The following is a 17251-nucleotide window of genomic DNA, read 5'->3' as shown; positions in this document are numbered from 1 at the left end:
CTAGAATGTCCCAGTCAGTCACCTGACCTTTATTTATTTGAACACATATGAAAAGAACTGAAAGTCAAAGCACATAGAAAGAAGACTCAGAGGTTTATGTGTAGGAAGAGGTCAACATTGTACTTGAGCAATGAATACTATTTTTTTTTCACACAGGATGATTTGAGGTTTCACAACCAAGAAAATAGTTTTCACAAGGTCATTTTAACATTCTATGTACATTTAATAATTAGCCATGTGCCACTCCAGTGTTTTGCCCCCACTACTTCATTCGTGGGGCTGATTTGCTTTGGTCCGCTTGTGCGCGTGGGAGTGTGTGTGTGTCAAAAAAAACTTGCAAAAATCTTTTCTTAACATGTAGCTCTTGTAAATTCTTGACTCAAGTCAAGTCTGTGACGTGGAAACGCCGAAACCTTCCTTTTACCCGGAGTCAGAAGAACCACGGGCAAAAATCAAACGATCACTTTCAATGTAATCTGTCAGAGGTAAAGTAAAGCTTTTAGGTTTAGTGTACAAGTTGAACAAACTTCAGGAGCCTCCTCTCGCTTTGGCACTCTTTCTGTACCGCATGATTTGCATGAGCCTCACTCGGCATGGCTAAACAGGAAGCTAATTAGCTTTACAGATTCACAAATATGCTGTCTACTCAAGGTTAGCCCTCCCACTTGTCTCTGTGCCCACAGCGTATAGCCTTACTTTTGAAGAACCAAATGAAGCCATGTTTGTATTGTGTTATGAAATGAATAATTGCTGTATATTTTTTCATCTTTATGTGATGCACAAGTTACTACAGTGTAGCTGCTTTAATCCTAATCTGTGACAGATCTACTCTTGTTTAGTGAAGGGCGTCTTTGGTTCGGCCAGTCTTGAAGTCCGGTGGTTCAGTGGACGTATTTATGAGGGAGCAGCCTAGCAAGCTTATATCTCATGCCTCAGGTTATGTGCTTATCAACATCTAGAAACATTTCTGTAATGAAAAGATCTTAAACAGAAGGAGTGAGCCGGATCACTCAGCCACACCGACCAGCTTCATAACCTACATAAACTTTTAGTGCTATTTGTGAATGCACAAAAGTCTTAGCTATTTTTCTTATATGTCTTGTCTTGATTCACTCATTTGTTCAAGCGCAGTTTCGCGGTGTCGATCATATTTTGCATTAATGCCCCATCACCAGCCTGTCACCAATAAAACAAATATGTATTTCAAAATGTTGTGCTTGGTTTGTATTTTTTACGCCGATTTTGTCGACGCTCGTTGAAATCGTGTCGCAGCAAACGTCCGAATCGGAGCTAAAGGTGATCCAACAGAATACCGCTTTACGATGTAAGACATTTTGTTCAACAGCAGGTATTCCATGGCTTTACATACAGTGCGCTGAATAAGAAGACACATGATGTTTCTCACTGTCTAACATTAAACTGGACCAAACGTTTCTTATTTTAGGTGAGGTAGGATGACCCAAATGATGTCTATTTGCAAAATGCCACAATAATGAGAAAGAGAACATGTCATATATTTATTTATTAATGTCTTCAAAATCAGAGGCTTGCATACAGATCGATTACTAGCTCTTTAAGCAACCAGGGAAAGCTCAGATGATGATGCCATAGCTTTGGCAACTTCTGATAGGCTAATTGGAGTCACTCCTGTGGACCTATTGAAACCTGTACAAGGCTGGTTTATCCTTAGAAACAACTTACCGATGGTTACAGCGTCGTGTTCATCTGTTTAAAACTATTATATACAAACATAGAAATGATGGGAATATCCAACCATCATGTGGCTCAGGAAGGAGAGAGGTTCTGTGTTCATAAACTACAGTAATGTCTCTTTATACACAATTTGCTAAGTGAACCCAGAGCATGAGCCAAAAACCATCCCAGCTGTGAAGCATGAAAAAGATGAAACCATGAAGATGGAAACATTGAAACCATGAACTCAAGAGAATCTGTGGGCAGATCTGACAGGTTTTGACGTCGCCACAATGCCAGGCGAAGAACGTCACCACCGGAAAGCGTAGAACCGGAAGTGTCACGCTTCGCCCTAGCACGACCTTGTTAGGTTAGCATAATAGAGAACATCGTCAATTCACGTCTGAGGCTGCTTCAAGAAAATGTAAGACCATCTGAAATAAAATTAAGCTGAATGGACCCGCCAAGTAAAACCTTTTTTTTTTTTAATTGTTGGAACAAAGAAGTATAAAGTCCATGGACCTAGTCAAAGTCCAGATTTTGGTCCCACTGAGATCGGAGGCGGGCGGCACAGGCACAAAGCTCGTCGAAATATTTTGTTCCACTGAAAGTGGGAAATTGAAAGTAAGTGACCAGAATCAGAGAGTAATTATTAAAAAACAAATCTCACCGATGTTACTTCAGCCAAGCAGTAGAACTGGCTGTAAGGGAGCAGGGTGTTCATTGTTCCTCCGAAAACATTTTGTTGTTGCCCTTTGTTTAATGGATAAAAGTAGGTAATTTTTTGGTGTTTACCTGTAATATCTTTATACATCATTTAACATTTAATGTAGTGACCGTTTTGAAGGAATCTTAGAACCATGTAAAGAGCAAAGGTCAGAAAATCTTTTATTGACTTATATGGGTTTCATGCGTCTTGAGCCGTCAGCAGTTGGAAATGAACAGACGTCCAAGTTCACTAGATAAACCACGGAGTAGTGACTGAAGCTCTCGTTTAAAAATGCTGCTGTTGTTTGTGCAACACCTTATTTAAAAACTGTTATCCAAAAATTAAAGAGTGGAGTATTGCTTGATTCTATTTAAGGCAACACTGCCATCATGTGGATATAAAGAGGAATGCAACCTGAAATATTTCATAGACGCATACAAAATAGAGTGACCCCCTCAAAGAAAATGGGAAAAGTGGGAGATCTTTTTTGCACTTCAGTTTACTTTGACGACTTTGTACAACTTGACACTTAAGAAAAGTTCATCCTAAAATATGTTTAACATACTTTTGCATACTGACGTGTTAAAATGTCAAGTAGCTGAAGTATAATTAATGTAATCCTTCACATATTTCATCACTGTGGTGAAATAAAAATCAATTTTGCTTGTCCTTTTTATACATTTAAGACGTATAGAAAGCGTACCTCAATGAAACAAATATTCCATTAATGTGTTAATCAAGTTTACTAAGATATCTTACTTATTGCTTTTAGTTAAGCAGTAAAAGACATTCCCAGTACATTAAAGAGCTATTAAGGAGCATTTTCCTGGATGTGCTAAATGGGATTATTACATAGAACATGAAGACCAACGACATCACGATAACCAGACAGCTGAGATAGACACGTTATCTCTTTGGATCAATGTGTGTCTTTTATTCTTCACCCGTAACAGCAGTAAAAAAAAATTTAAAAAAGTAAACCGGTTCAGTGGACAATGCAAAAATAAGTCAAAAGGATCAAATCTGAAAATACAACTGCATGTAGGACAGTTAATATTTTTAATTACCTGTGACGGTAAGTTACGTCTATAGAGTCCTCTATAACAGAGGTCCCTGGTTCTCTGCCCAGGGTGTTTCACACGTTGCCCTGGTGCCTCACACCTGATTTAAATGAATGTGTAATTAACTGGCTTCTGTAGCGCTTGATGGCATGCAGAGCAGGTAAAGCAAACCTTTCAATCAGGTGTGCTGGAGATCTCAGGAAGGATTCTGGTGAGATTCGGGTCTGGATGTTTGTTTGGACAATCCAGGACATTCAGAGAGTAGTCCTGACGTCACTCTGTAGAGATCTCGGCTGTGTGCCTTGGACTGTTTGGTCTTTCTAAAAAAAAAAAATAAAAAAAAATATAAGTCTGAAGTCAAGAGACTGATGGAAACGCAAAAGGAGGTCGTTTTTGAACATTGCTGCATGTATCTCTTCCCTATGTCCTGACCAACCTGCCAGTTCCTGCTGCTGCATGATGCTGCCACCACCGACAGCATCAACCCCGGTGCTGAGCCATGCCCGGTTTCCTCCAAACATGGCGCTGGGCGTTCACGCCAAAGAGTTCAATCTTTGTCTCATCAAACCGGAGAACCATGTTTCTCATGGTCTGAGAGTCCTTCATATGCCTTTTGGAAAACTCTCCCTTTTTTCTATTTCAACATTCAAATCCAGAATATGAACTGAGACAGAAATATAGTAGAGGACTGGAAAGGGCAGCGGAGGTCCAAAGGAAAATTTTTGTAAGACACTCAAAATTCCTCCTCCGAAAGAAAACACACACACTGGCGCGTGCACACATTTTTGGAAGTTTGGAAAGAGCAAAATAGTAATAATAATAATAATCAATTTTATTTATAATGCCTTTTATATATATCAAACTGAAATCTCAAAAGGCAAATTCACATGCTGGTGATGGTGAGCAATTGGATTGTAGCCCCATCTGCCCTGGAGCAGTTTGAAAGAAGCAAGGCTGCAATTTGGCGCCATCGACCGTTCTGACCAAAACCAGCAAGCGAGGTGGGTGACGTGTCCTCAGGTGGGTGACGTCCTCAGGTGGGTGTCGTGTCCTCAGGTGGGTGACGTGTCCTCAGGTGGGTGTCGTGTCCTCAGGTGGGTGTCGTGTCCTCAGGTGGGTGACGTGTCCTCAGGTGGGTGACGTGTCCTCAGGTGGGTGTCGTGTCCTCAGGTGGGTGTCGTGTCCTCAGGTGGGTGTCGTGTCCTCAGGTGGGTGACGTGTCCTCAGGTGGGTGACGTGTCCTCAGGTGGGTGACGTGTCCTACCAGGCACACAAACGACGAGGGCAGGCAGACCGCTGATCCACCAACTGCACCTACCACCGTCAGTATAACAAAAACAGCATAAAAAACGGATAAATTGCAAAGAAATTTCTTTCTTAAATTTTTTTTTTAAAGTTATGAAATTCCAGTGGTACTTTAGCTGCTAAATGCTTTTTTTTTTTTTTTTTTTTTATAAATATGTTGGGGGTTTTTTACATTTCTGCCTTGATAAGACCTGGAATGATTGAAGAAAGGTTGGCGGCTGCAGGTCGGGTCTATTGAGCCTGAAGCTTCAAGGTATAAAAGTTTCCTTTCAATCAGGCAAAGAAACAGGTCAAGGATTTATGGTTCATATTTGTCATTATGTTCATGTAGCAAAAATTTTGTTGGCACTCAAAAAAAAAGACAAAACAACAACTATGAGGAAAATATTCTGTTCCGCTTTGATGACACGTGTATCCTTACATTAGTACTCTCTGCTGCATGATTTCCAGTAACAGTTTGCTGTTGTTTGATATTAGGAATGCGAAATGTCAAACTAAACTTTCAGTCAAGCTTTGGCTGAAATCTGATATTTAAGAAATACCGAAAAAGACTAAATTAGGGCAATTTTTTTTGTGACACACTAAACCTAACACAATGCAGAAAAACAGTTTCTGTGAAGTTGAAAAAAAATACCATAAAGCAGGATTTTTAAACAGAATGATGGTCCCCTACAAACACTCTGTAGAGTGATTCACCCAGGTAGGATATGAAACTACACAGGCACTTATTCCGTAACCAGAATACATTTAGGCAGTAAGTGTATTATTCTTACAGAAATGGAAGTAGAGAGCCACTCAACCCTTTCCAGGTCAAAGTTGGGTTTTTTTTTTTTAGCTTGGACTGGGTGTGTTTGTGTGTGTGTGTGTGTGTGTCGTGATCAGGGGACGGAAGAGATCGGGCGAGAGAGCTACAAAGATGTGGCTTATTTTTCTCAAATGGCTGTTAGGGGGGAACAGTTGTTTCAGCGATCCGTAGGGACCCAAACTCTCAAAGTGGCTCTTCAGTTGTCAGATGTACTGCCCTCCCACATATGCACTCTCTTCTAGTTAATGGCAGTAATGTTCACAGCTCCATAATGAACCAATAAAGTGATGGAATCCTAACAGGGTGCTTGACACACTTTGTGCCTGTTTAAAGCTTCTCTTGCTAAAAATGAAATAATAAATTTAAAAAACAGTGTCAATGTATATTCATTGGGATTGTTTGTTGAATTGAATGTCTCTATAAGCTCTAAAATTCTGCAGCTTTCCAGCTTGCAAGGATTATTTTTGTATAATAAGACGCATAGCTTAGACTTTGTAAAAGAAAAAAAATAATAGTAATAATAAAAAAAAGAAAGCTGTTGGAGTCCTTGCTTTATGAATGACAAACATGACAACTGAGAAATATAGAAAGTTAAATAATTCTCTTTCTTCATTTTATAGTCTTTCTTACTACTAGCGTAGTAAATATTTTTATGTTGAAAATATGTCCCAACAATGTTAAATTGTTCATAGGCGTGTGGTAAATTTGTAAGATATCTGGTTTAGCAGTGGAAGGGTTTTCTCTACCTGGAATCGGCGTGATTGAGATTAGAGGTCTAAATCTTTAGTATTATTGACCAGCACAAAGCGTCTACCGCATTGACCTCCTGTCACTACTGCATCCTTTCTGGTGTTCTGCTCAGAAATCAGGATTCTTGCTACACAACTAAGGTTTTTCAATAGCACTTTATTTGACAGGGTGTGCATAAGACTGACAGAACATCTGTCATGAAGATGAAGGAGTCTTCATGAATGTCTATGAAGTGCAATTCGGTAAATAATGACACTTTAATGCAAAGTTGACACTTTTATTGGACTTTCAATGCAACTTTTAGAGCAACTTTGCGTTAAAGGTGTCCTTATTTACCAAATGACACTTCATGACAACAGTCATAAACATTCATAAAGACTCCTTCATTTTCATAACAGATGTTATATTATATTTATGACAGTGTCATGTCAGTCTTATGCACACCCCGTCAAATAAAGTGTTACCAATTCATCATATGGCAATAAACTAGAGGTTGGTCTCTGATGATATCCAGAGAGCCTCTTGCTATCTGTGCACATCTGCGTTGGTTAACAGCTTAGATTAAAAATTTCCAGTATTGCCCCCCCATTGAGATTATTACCTCATCATCAAAACTGTGCAAGCTCTCTGAATTTAAGCATAGGCCTTCAAAAATGTTTGCATTATTTACGTACTTTCATATGGGTCTTACAAATGAAGCCATTTTAGACTAGATAGTTTTGCTTGGCCTACACCTACGAGTCTATGGGTTGTATCAAGGTTTTCAACCTATGAATTACTGACCTATGTCTAAACGGAGGTTAAATCGTTTTCACTGCTTACTGGGGCTTTGCAGAGTAGAGGGGAGCCCAAATGCAGGAAGAATGCAAAACAGAGACAGCTATTTATTAAAGTTTTAAAAGTTTGTTAACGGGTAGTGTTACCAATACATCCTGCTACAGCCAGGACATTGGTGATCTCGACACGGCCCAAAACGAAAATAAGTTTGACGCTCCTGGCAACAGGCCTGTAAACCTGGATCAAGTTTACAGGACTTGATCCAGGTCCTGCTGTAAGGAGGATGTGAGACAGATCAGGTCTTCCATCTGCTTTGCTACGATCAGTCCCACTGCCTTAAACGAACAAAGCCACTTTTCTCTCACTATGGAAGTCTGGGATTTACCATGAACACGGCTGGCTAAGCACAATGCAACGAAATCTGAAACTAATATTAAGGTCACTCGACTTTGACACTGCAATGAATGTCTTTTAAAATGGTCAAATGTCACTATATCAAAAGCACCTTCCTGTATAGCCTGCATGTGTTTATAATAGCTGCTGAGAACAACCTTCTCCGTCTTTCTGATGTTGCTTTCTCTGAAACCTTTCACACTACTGCTGAATCCGTTTATTTATAAAGGCGGAGCTCTTTTGTAGTTTTAAAAATGTTTTATTACAAGAACACTAAATTAAAATTGGGTGACTTTTTTTTTAACACCTCACTAAGCTGTCAAAGTCCCTACAAATATTTTTTCCAGGTTTTAAAAAAAAAAAATTTTTTACAGTATCTACAGTGCATGTGTCCCCAACCACCATGTTTTATGTTGGTCATCTTGGTGCTTTTTCCTCAGCAGTATGTTTTTGTGGAGCCTTCTCAACTCATACTGAATTGTTCTTAGCACACACTCACACCCCCACCCCACACACACACACACAAAAAAAAATATATTCCGGCTTACTGCTGGGGGTCAAGTTTGTTGTATAAGCATTCCTCAGGGGAGCCATTTTTCTGTTGCCAACCACATTTATGCATCCCTAATTCATGACCTGTCTGTGAAGGCTTTGTTGGTAACAATGCCACCTCCGAAGCTACCAGCTTAAAGATCGGAGAAAGCAGCACTGTCATTCGCAAATTTCCACTGACAAACACGGATAATTACAGGAATTAGCCTGCTATTTTGTCATTAGCCTTCTCTTTCAATGAGTCATCATGAAAAAGAAGCAAGAGTCAGGAACAAAGACGGATGTCTTTGGAGGATTTCAAGACACTCGTTCTCCACACCCCTTCGCCCACACATTCAATTTGCTGTTTTATTATATTATTAATGTAGTCAAGCTTCAGGCTTTGAAGCTGACAGTTTTTCTTCTGATTGGTATTGTTTGAGCTCTGATGGCTGAGCTCAGGGGAAGTCAGAATGATTTCAAATGCACTTTGTTAGTGCCGTGATGAAAATGGCAGCTCATTTTTAAAAAAAAAAATCTATATATTTGCGAGCATGATTACAGGGTGTGTGTTCAAACAAATGAAGCCCAAACAATGACACACAATCAGGAATTTATAAGACAGTGAAAGGCCATGGAGAGATTAATAAGTGCTTTCAAAACACACACACTTACACATACACACACCCACACACGCATGCACACAGGCAGACCGGAAGACTGAAATTATAGATATGAAGATTTTGACCACAGTCATTTTCTGTCCCAATGAACAGGCAAAAGTAGACTTCCCATAATGCAATTTGCTATTGATTTGTACGTGCACATATTGAATCTGATGTTTTAGAAACTACATGACAGTGACGGATTTACGACTGGCTCAAGGTCGTGACAAAATCGGGAGACCATGCGGAGGTTAAGGTGCAGAAAATGAATATTTATTTACAAAAACTACAGTGGATTGTGAATGTCAGCGCGTATCGCAAAAAAACAACAAAACACTTGGATGTGTTGCATGAGTCCATTTGGAAGTGTTGAGGTGCAAAAACAAAGACAAACTCAAACGTGCGTAAGGAGGGGAGCTGAGGCCTGGCAGCAGGTCAACCCGCAGGTCAACGCGCGCGTCAGCAGGCAGAGCGGACACCGAAGGAGACCCGGTAGGTGGAAGACGGCCGGGTTTAAATGTTCTGTGCTTCAAATGAACAGATCAGCCACAGATACTGTAGAGAGGAGGAGCCATTTGCAGACACCAAAAACAGTCACAAGACCCAGGGCCGTAACAGTAACTTTGTAAATCAGGAAAAAGAACAGGTCTGTTAACGTCAAGTGGCTCTTTATGTGAAGGTCTACTTACAACCTACAGGACATTGTCAGCAAGCTGTGCACTTTCGAGATGTATTGCAACAATGCGACATCTATTGTGATTGAAATTGTAGTAATTAGTTTGTAGTTTGTGTGCTGTTCAGAACTTTACAGAGTAGGTTTTTTTCTTTTTCTTTCCTCAAACATTAAATGCACCATTTTTGCAATGTTTTTGCTAACAGTGCCAATAAATGCAGCATGTTGCTGACAATTATTTCAAATGTAAATGAAACACCAACAATGACATTTTGCTATTTTTTAGCACCTGATTATTTTATATATATATATATTTTTGTGACTTTGTGTGTATCATGCTTTCTATGTGAATGTTGATGTTTTCTTGGGGCTCTCTAGTCCAAAGACCAAAGCCGTGTGTTATGTACATTTCTAACTTAAACAGTGACTGCATAAAGGTATGCATCAAAAAGTTAGAATTTCCAAAAAATTTAAATAGTTTTTGTCTCTCATATCTCAAAGTGAACAGTAAAATTAGAATATTACATATTGATCAATAAGCACTTTTCAAACAGGCTTGTCGTCTGTCCACAGAACCACAGGCTGTCAGTGATCAGCCTGTGTAATGAAAGTAGGTTGTTTTGATAGCGGCCTTCAGATCGTCTACATTTTAGATTCTCTATGGAGTTCAGGTCAAGCTAGCTCAGTAACACCATGGTCACTGAAGCAGCTTTTGGTCATTTTGGTCAGTGTGGGTCAGTGGCAACTCCAGTTGGAAAATGAAATCAGCTTCTCCGTAAAGCTCATCAGCAGAATGACGCACGAAGCGCTCTCAAGGTTTGTGTTAGATGGCCGCACTGACTGAGGACTTCAGAAAACCCGGTGGACCGACACCGTCAGACGACGTGGCACCTTTAACCATCGATGATGGTGGAACTTCAACGCTGAACTTCAACAAAGTAAAATCTTGTGCCTTTCAACCTTATCTCCAAAATTCTGAGACCTTGATTTCCAAACAAAAAAAAACTCATGTTCATCTGAACAGAGGACTTTGGACAATAGAGCTCCAGTTCAGGTACAGATGACACTTTCAGCTAATGTGTAGGAATCGACTAGTGAACCCGTTTTTTAAGAATAGGGGTTAGGCTTAGTGTCGCTTTGACTGTTGGAGGCCCATTGTTTAAAAAAAAGAGGCATAAAAACAAAATGCAGTTGAGGTGGGTTTATTCGGCACTGCAGGTCACATTTGGACCAACACCAACACACAGTGGGAGAAAGAAGCTGGCATTTATTCCTTGAGCAATTTGACCATCCATACCAAGGAAAGGCGTAATCAAAACAAAACAAGACATAAACATTTTTTACACAAGGTTAACACAAAAATAATTAATGGTACTAATAAATATTTACATGCATGCAAAGCATTACAACTAAACTAATCAAGGAATACATTTTACTTAGTATAAGTCCTCAGAGCACTACCCGTCCTAATCGACATGATCCGCTCCACGAACGTTTCAGCAGCACCTGAAGCATTTGTTTCCCTTTGCTGCTCCACCCTGCTGAGGAGACGCTCCAGGAAAGGTAAGTGAAAGGTAAACAATTCCTGATCATTTCTCTTGGACCAACAGAAATGATCAGAAACAAACTGATGGTTTGTCCCACATTCTCCCTGTACAGGAAGGACGGCCCGCGTCCCTGCCTGGAAGGATGTTCAGCTAAATGTCACGATGCAACTGATAAAAAGAGCTGAAACAGGAAACAGGAAACATTTGGTCTGTAAATGAATTCAGCACAACATGATATCAATATTTTTTTTTTACCAGTGATGCCTTGGTCTCCGTCACAGTTAGGCATAAATGCAGTTACTAAAATGAATGAAACTCAGTACAAAGTGCTTATATGGGTGGCCTGGTCGTTTCCTTCCTGTTGCAATTTTGCTCAAAAAATAATTCTCACTTTCAAAACAGTCTGGGCATTCTCCCTTTGACTTGGACCGTCTCTGGTAGATTTTTTTTTTTTTTTTTTTACCAGGCCAATCAGCGAACAGAAGGCAAAGTTGTGAACGATGACGACAATTTTCTGCACTGCTTTAGAATTGTAGTCTGCTTGTAGTTTTAGCAATGGCAGGGGAGGAAGTGGAAAGAGCCGTTCAGTCCATGTTGGTCACGCTTCCAAATATTAAATTAACATCAACAGCAGCCGCCTCGTTCAGCTCAGCACTTCTCTCTTCGCAGTGGATGGTTGTTTACAGCTCAGACTATTTCCGGTAACCTCTTTAGCATCAAACTGGCACATTGCATACATCATGGGCAAACGTTAGCAATTAAGTCAAATTTAAAATCTCAACACAGTCCACGCCCCCAGGAAGCAATTGTTTCTCAACAGATCCTCTGGACACAGCAAATAGTGTAAGACAGGGGACTGTTTCTTTTACCAGACTATATGGAGGAAGGTTTCTGCATATGACTGTTCAATGGCGGGTGTGAGGAGCCGTAGATCAGACATGGAGATCGGAGGACCACCACAGGGAGAGTTGCACCCTCAGAGAAGAGTAGTAGTGGAAAGCTCTGGGCGAACCACCCAGCAGCCACAGTGCAGAAGCTTCATGGGGCTGCTGTGACAAGTCCACAGGCTCAGCCAGAGCAGATCCAGCCATGGACCCTGAAATCCAAGGGCACGCCACCCCTCAGGAGAGTCCCAGCAGAGCCAGGAGGTCCAGGACCCGAGAGAGCCGTCACCCCTCTGAACACCCGGCTCCGGAGACCAAGAACCAGCAACACTCCAGCGGGCAGAGGCACCAACCAGTCACCAAATGACAACACCCACTTAAAAAAATGTATCTGTGGAATGCAATCTATGAAGCTTGACTTGATGTTTGTCTGCTGCATTTTCCATTTAATAGGTAAATGAAAATAGTTAGAATCACGTTTTTGTTGATGAACTCTGTGACCATGTGTGTGTTTATGGTCAGACTTTGTGTACAGGTTGCCATATCCCAGGGACTTCATTCTGTTTTTTCCGCATTTTAGGAAGACAAGAAACAGAGGAGACACATTAAAAATGCCAAATACACCAAATAACCTAATAAAGTTGAACAAAAAAAACTGTTGAGTTACTTGTTTTGAGCCCGCTGGTTTAGCGTTTCCTCATTCAATATGTTTGCATGTAGTTTGTATTTTCGCCACTAGGTGGCCACCTGAGTACGTCGATGCAACGCAACGTCGTTCAGGTAGGGAGAGATGTGCGTCGTTGGAAGAAAGTAAGACCATTTGTGCTTCGTTCCTGTTTCTTAGACACCGAAAAGCTGTTGCCACACTAGGTACGGTAAAGCATTGAGACTTTTTGAGACGCTTTTCTGTATTATTTTATGGTTTGTGTTTCTGAGGTGTGTGTGCTGTTGACGTCTTGATTAGGTCACCCTTGTAAAAGAGACCTTGCTGTCACAGGGTTTCAAGATTCAAGTTGATTTTATTGATCCCCGCAGGGAAATTATTTCGTTCAAGTAGCACAAAAAAAAGAAAAGCCAACAAATCAAACAGAGAAAAAAACAAATTAAAAGCAAATACTATAAGTATGTAATGTATACTTTGGCACAGCGGCAGCTGTGATAATTATTTATTATTTATATGCATTTATATCGTGCATTTTTAGAACAAATTGTTCTAAACAAGCCTTCCGGTTGGCTTTTGGCCAGGTGTTTAATACCTTGTGGACATTTTTTGTATTTATATTTGTAGTAAGAGTACTCACAAACCGGAAGTTAAAATTCAGTTTATTTTCTCCAAGCAGAAACCACGTTTGTAGGTCGATACCTGTATGAAAAACTTCGAAGATAAACTTTGGTTATCTTGATTTTTGTATCAGCCATCAATTGAAATCAGGTATGCTGAAGGAGGTTGCTGTAAAACATGCAGGGCAGTGTGCTTTGAGGTCAATGGTTGAAAAACACTGCTCACTGCCAACTGACTCTAAATTGGGGGGGGCAGAGTTCAGACTAGATTTGGACTTGACCCTCAAAGACTTGACAATTAACTGTGGCTCTCTGGCTGCCTTCGCTAGGAAACACAGTTCAATACTTTCCACTAAAGCACCTGGGGAACTCTACAGCATATGCCAGATTTCTTTTTGTCGATTTTAGTTCATCGTTTAATTCTATTCAGACAAACATCCTCCTCAGAAAATTAGTTCAGTTGGAAGGTTAACCCTTTTTTTTTAATTAAGCGGTATTACGCTTGCTTTTTTTTTATCAAAAAGATCTCAGCAAGTAAAGTACAACTCTGATCCCAAGTTAAGTAGCACAGGGCTGGGGGGTTAGTCTGCCTTACCTTTTCATTTTGTACACAGATGAATGTGTTAGTTGTCAACCCAATCAGAATATAATAACATTTTCAGATGACACAGTTATTCTGAGTCTTCTAACAGACAATCCCGACAGTCACAAATCTGCAGCAACTGCGCGATGCTATCATGTCAATATGGACCTGACTCTCTGAGGAATGTTTCCAGTGCTTTGCTGATTCTGTGCCACGGTCAGGATTACGGCAGTTCTGAAGGCAAAAGGGGGGGGTCCAACCCGGTCCTAGCAAGGTGTGCCTAATAAAGTGGCCAGTGAGTGCATAAAGTCCAGAAAGCTACAGTTTAGGGAACACTGTGAGAACAAGTACTAACGTTCTCGTCATGATTAACACATGCAAAATTCTCACTTTTTTGGTAAATGTTCAAAAAATAAAAATAAAAAATTCATGTCCCAAGGAAGTAATAATAAATACTTGCATTTTAATAGGACTTTACAGGACCTTTTTGCCTGGACATAGAGATTCTTTTTTTAACCAATGTTTATTTCTGTGATTTCATAAGATGCACATCCACCCCCCCCAAAAAAAGAACAACAAAAACATACCAAAGGGTAAGTACATTGGTAAGGAATGATAAGTACAAGGATAAGATGGTAACAGTGCAATGTAGAGAGACGAAGGGGTTTAGGAACATAGTAACCTGGAGCTGTCTAGAGTTTTTTTAGTTGTAATGGGACGCTCTGTTTAATTGGATAGTCTACTTGTAGTTCATGGAAACATTTCCTTTGCTTATTTTTGATGAGACAAAGCAAGCAACACCAGGATAAAAGCTTGTATTTTTAAATGTTTGCTTCGCATTCTTACATACATGTTTACGGCCATGGACCAGGAACAAATTTCTATACTAAATGGCTTTTCAGAGTTTTGCTTGAAAATTTTGCTCGTGTACTGAATATAGCATGTATTTAAATAGGTAACTTTCTATTTAAAATTACAGACTCGTGTTCACTTTCAAGACTTCTCAAACTCCAGAGTTCCCCATGAGGACCTGCAGGGTAAAACCATTTTTTTTTTTTTTTTTTTTTTTTTTTTTTGCAATTCTAGTTTCTAAATACTCTGCACATAGAATGTTTATCTATGGTCCTTACTAGGTTTCTGTCATACGATACCATATTCATACCCCGGACAGATTTAGCGTTAAAGTAATATTCCAAGTATAATTTAGCCAACATGTTCTTCGGACTCAAAATAATATCAGTATTTGATGTTATTAATAATATTATACTATTATTTTGTTTTCCACCCAGAATCCCATCTTGAATCTGAGGAGAGAGAGCTAAAAATATTTGGTGACAGCTTTGCTAAAGATAAATTATCCTGTGAACACGTGAAAAACTGCTGGTCAGATATTACAGGAGAAAGTTAGACTGCTGCATTGCCAATTATGATTTTTCCTTCAAGCATTAAGAAACATAGAAATAATTTTGGAAAGGCCTTTTTAATATAATTTAAACAAAAACAGATCAAATTTTAATATTCATAGTCCTTTCACATTGTCTACATTTGGACAGAAGTAAGGTTCTTGGTTGAATAAAACACTTGTGTCTAATTTTGCCAGGGGTATGAATAACTTGGGGCTCATTATATATATTCACTGAAAGCAGGAAAAAAAATTGCTGGCTTTGAAACCATAAGCCCACTTTCTGTGAGAGCTCTGCTCTGTTAGCATCTTGGGTTTTCTTACCCAAGATGCTAACAACCAGTCCAACAGTTCACTTATCTGTGATTTCTGCTATTTCTCTCATCATGCAGTTCAAAAGAAGGAAAATCAAATCCTCCTCTTTAAAACTAGCTTGAAAATGCTCGATCAGTTCTGCAACTGTGGTCAATCCGTAGAAGAAACAACGGTCCATCTGTGGAGTCCCATTTGTTGGTCTTGACTGTGACTCGATTGATGGTTAACCATCAGGACACAAACTGACCTGCTGCACCACCAGCGGCTTAGAGATGGAACTGGAGAGATGAGAATTCGGAGTGGCGGTGGGCTTTACAGCTGGTTTGTAAAGTCATATGTGGAGTTCATACAGGCCGGTCCACAGCATACTGGCAGGGGCTTAGGTTGGACACGGTGTTCTGCACCGCTGGATAGGCGAAGTTGGTGTGCTGCTTTGCTTTAAGCCGTAGGCTAGCCAAGCTGGAATTGCAGGTGTCTCTGTACATGTAGGGGCTGGCTGTGGTGGCGTAGGGGCATGTGGCTGCAGTCACCGCTACAGAGTTGAGCGCTGTGGGGCTGTTGAGGTTATTGATGTTCCCCAGGTTGTTTAGCCCGGCAGCAGGGACTCCAGTTACAGCCGAGGGCACCATGCTAGAGGGCATGTTCATGGAGGAGATGGAACTTGTAGGCGAGAACATAGGCTGGGTTGACAGGGGCGTTACATTCATTGAGTTAAAGAATGGGAAGCTTTTGGCAGACAGCGGGCTGCTTGCTAGCCCTTTGGCTGCCCAGTTATTGTAGGAGTAGCCTGTGTACATTTCATCATACGGCTGCATGAGTCCATTGAACTGGGCGCCAAAGCCATTTTTACACAACTCTGCCTGCTGGTTCCTTTCCCTTTTTCTCCACTTTGCACGGCGGTTTTTAAACCATACCTGAAGCATAGGAAGAAAGACAATCATATGTTTGTGCAAACAATTTAGTTGCAGTAAACTCTGAGCAATAGAGTAAATGTCTTATCAAAACATCAAGTTCTATTGTCTCATTACAAAGGAAACAAACTCAAATCAAAGGTTGCTCCATTACATCAAAGCTCCGTGTTTTCTGGCAGTTTTATCTACAATATGCCTTACTTTAGCAAAGAGATGACTTTGTGATCATATTTACTGAGGAAAGGAATTAAATCCCTGAATAACAAGCTTGAATACAAGATGCAAAGAGAACCATAAAATAAAACAAGTGTGTTTTAGTCCTGCTTTTACTATGATAATATGGTAAAAAATTATCAGAGTGCAGTTATTCTGGATTTAACGGTGAACACCTTTTGGCCTGGGTGAAGGGGTCCCTCACCTTCACCCACTTTATGAATTTGATGTTGGCACGAAAGACAAAATTTCAGGAAAAAATGAACAAGTTTCTTCCAATTATTTCCTTCTTGAAACAGTCTGAAGTCAATAAAGTCTAATTCTAAAAAAAGATCCAGCCAGAGCAACTTAAGCCCACTCTCATGATTCCAGTATTACTGTGTGCACACGGGTAAAGACATAATGATCCCACAAATTAAGATGAAGTGTACGATCAAACAGTATTAATCAGACCTTATTGAAACTAATCAGTCACTTATTTAGATAGTGGGATCTAAATGAAAGTCATGTCAGAGAAGGGCAATCTTCAAATTTGTAATTTTATGGTCTATTATCTGCGGGATATTAATTTCATTAAACCTTTGGTTAAAATTTCAAAGGAACAGAATAGATCTTAGGGAAAGTTCATCTGTGGGTAAATTCATGGAAAACTTTGCTCTAACTTTTATATCAAAGATAAACAAGATTAAATGCTTTGCATTTGGAGTCATTCCAATAATTTATATTAATAAAAAAAAAGGTCAAAAAAGGAGGC

General features: G+C 39.9%; 1 protein-coding gene across 1 annotated transcript in view; it reads right to left on the bottom strand.

Annotated features, from left to right (window-relative positions):
- Positions 1 to 13579: 13579 nt before the first annotated feature.
- Positions 13580 to 17251, bottom strand: part of LOC116713831 (pituitary homeobox 3-like) — a 15701-nt gene continuing 12029 nt past the window's right edge. The window contains 1 exon segment of the mRNA XM_032554113.1: positions 13580 to 16287. Within this exon segment, the coding sequence (XP_032410004.1) occupies positions 15718 to 16287 (570 nt within the window). The 3' untranslated portion in view covers positions 13580 to 15717.

The sequence above is a fragment of the Xiphophorus hellerii genome, chromosome 22 (assembly GCF_003331165.1).
Source record: "Xiphophorus hellerii strain 12219 chromosome 22, Xiphophorus_hellerii-4.1, whole genome shotgun sequence".
NCBI classification, from domain to species: domain Eukaryota; kingdom Metazoa; phylum Chordata; class Actinopteri; order Cyprinodontiformes; family Poeciliidae; genus Xiphophorus; species Xiphophorus hellerii.
Note: the sequence above shows the minus strand (reverse complement) of the source record. Positions and strands in the feature narration are given on the sequence as shown.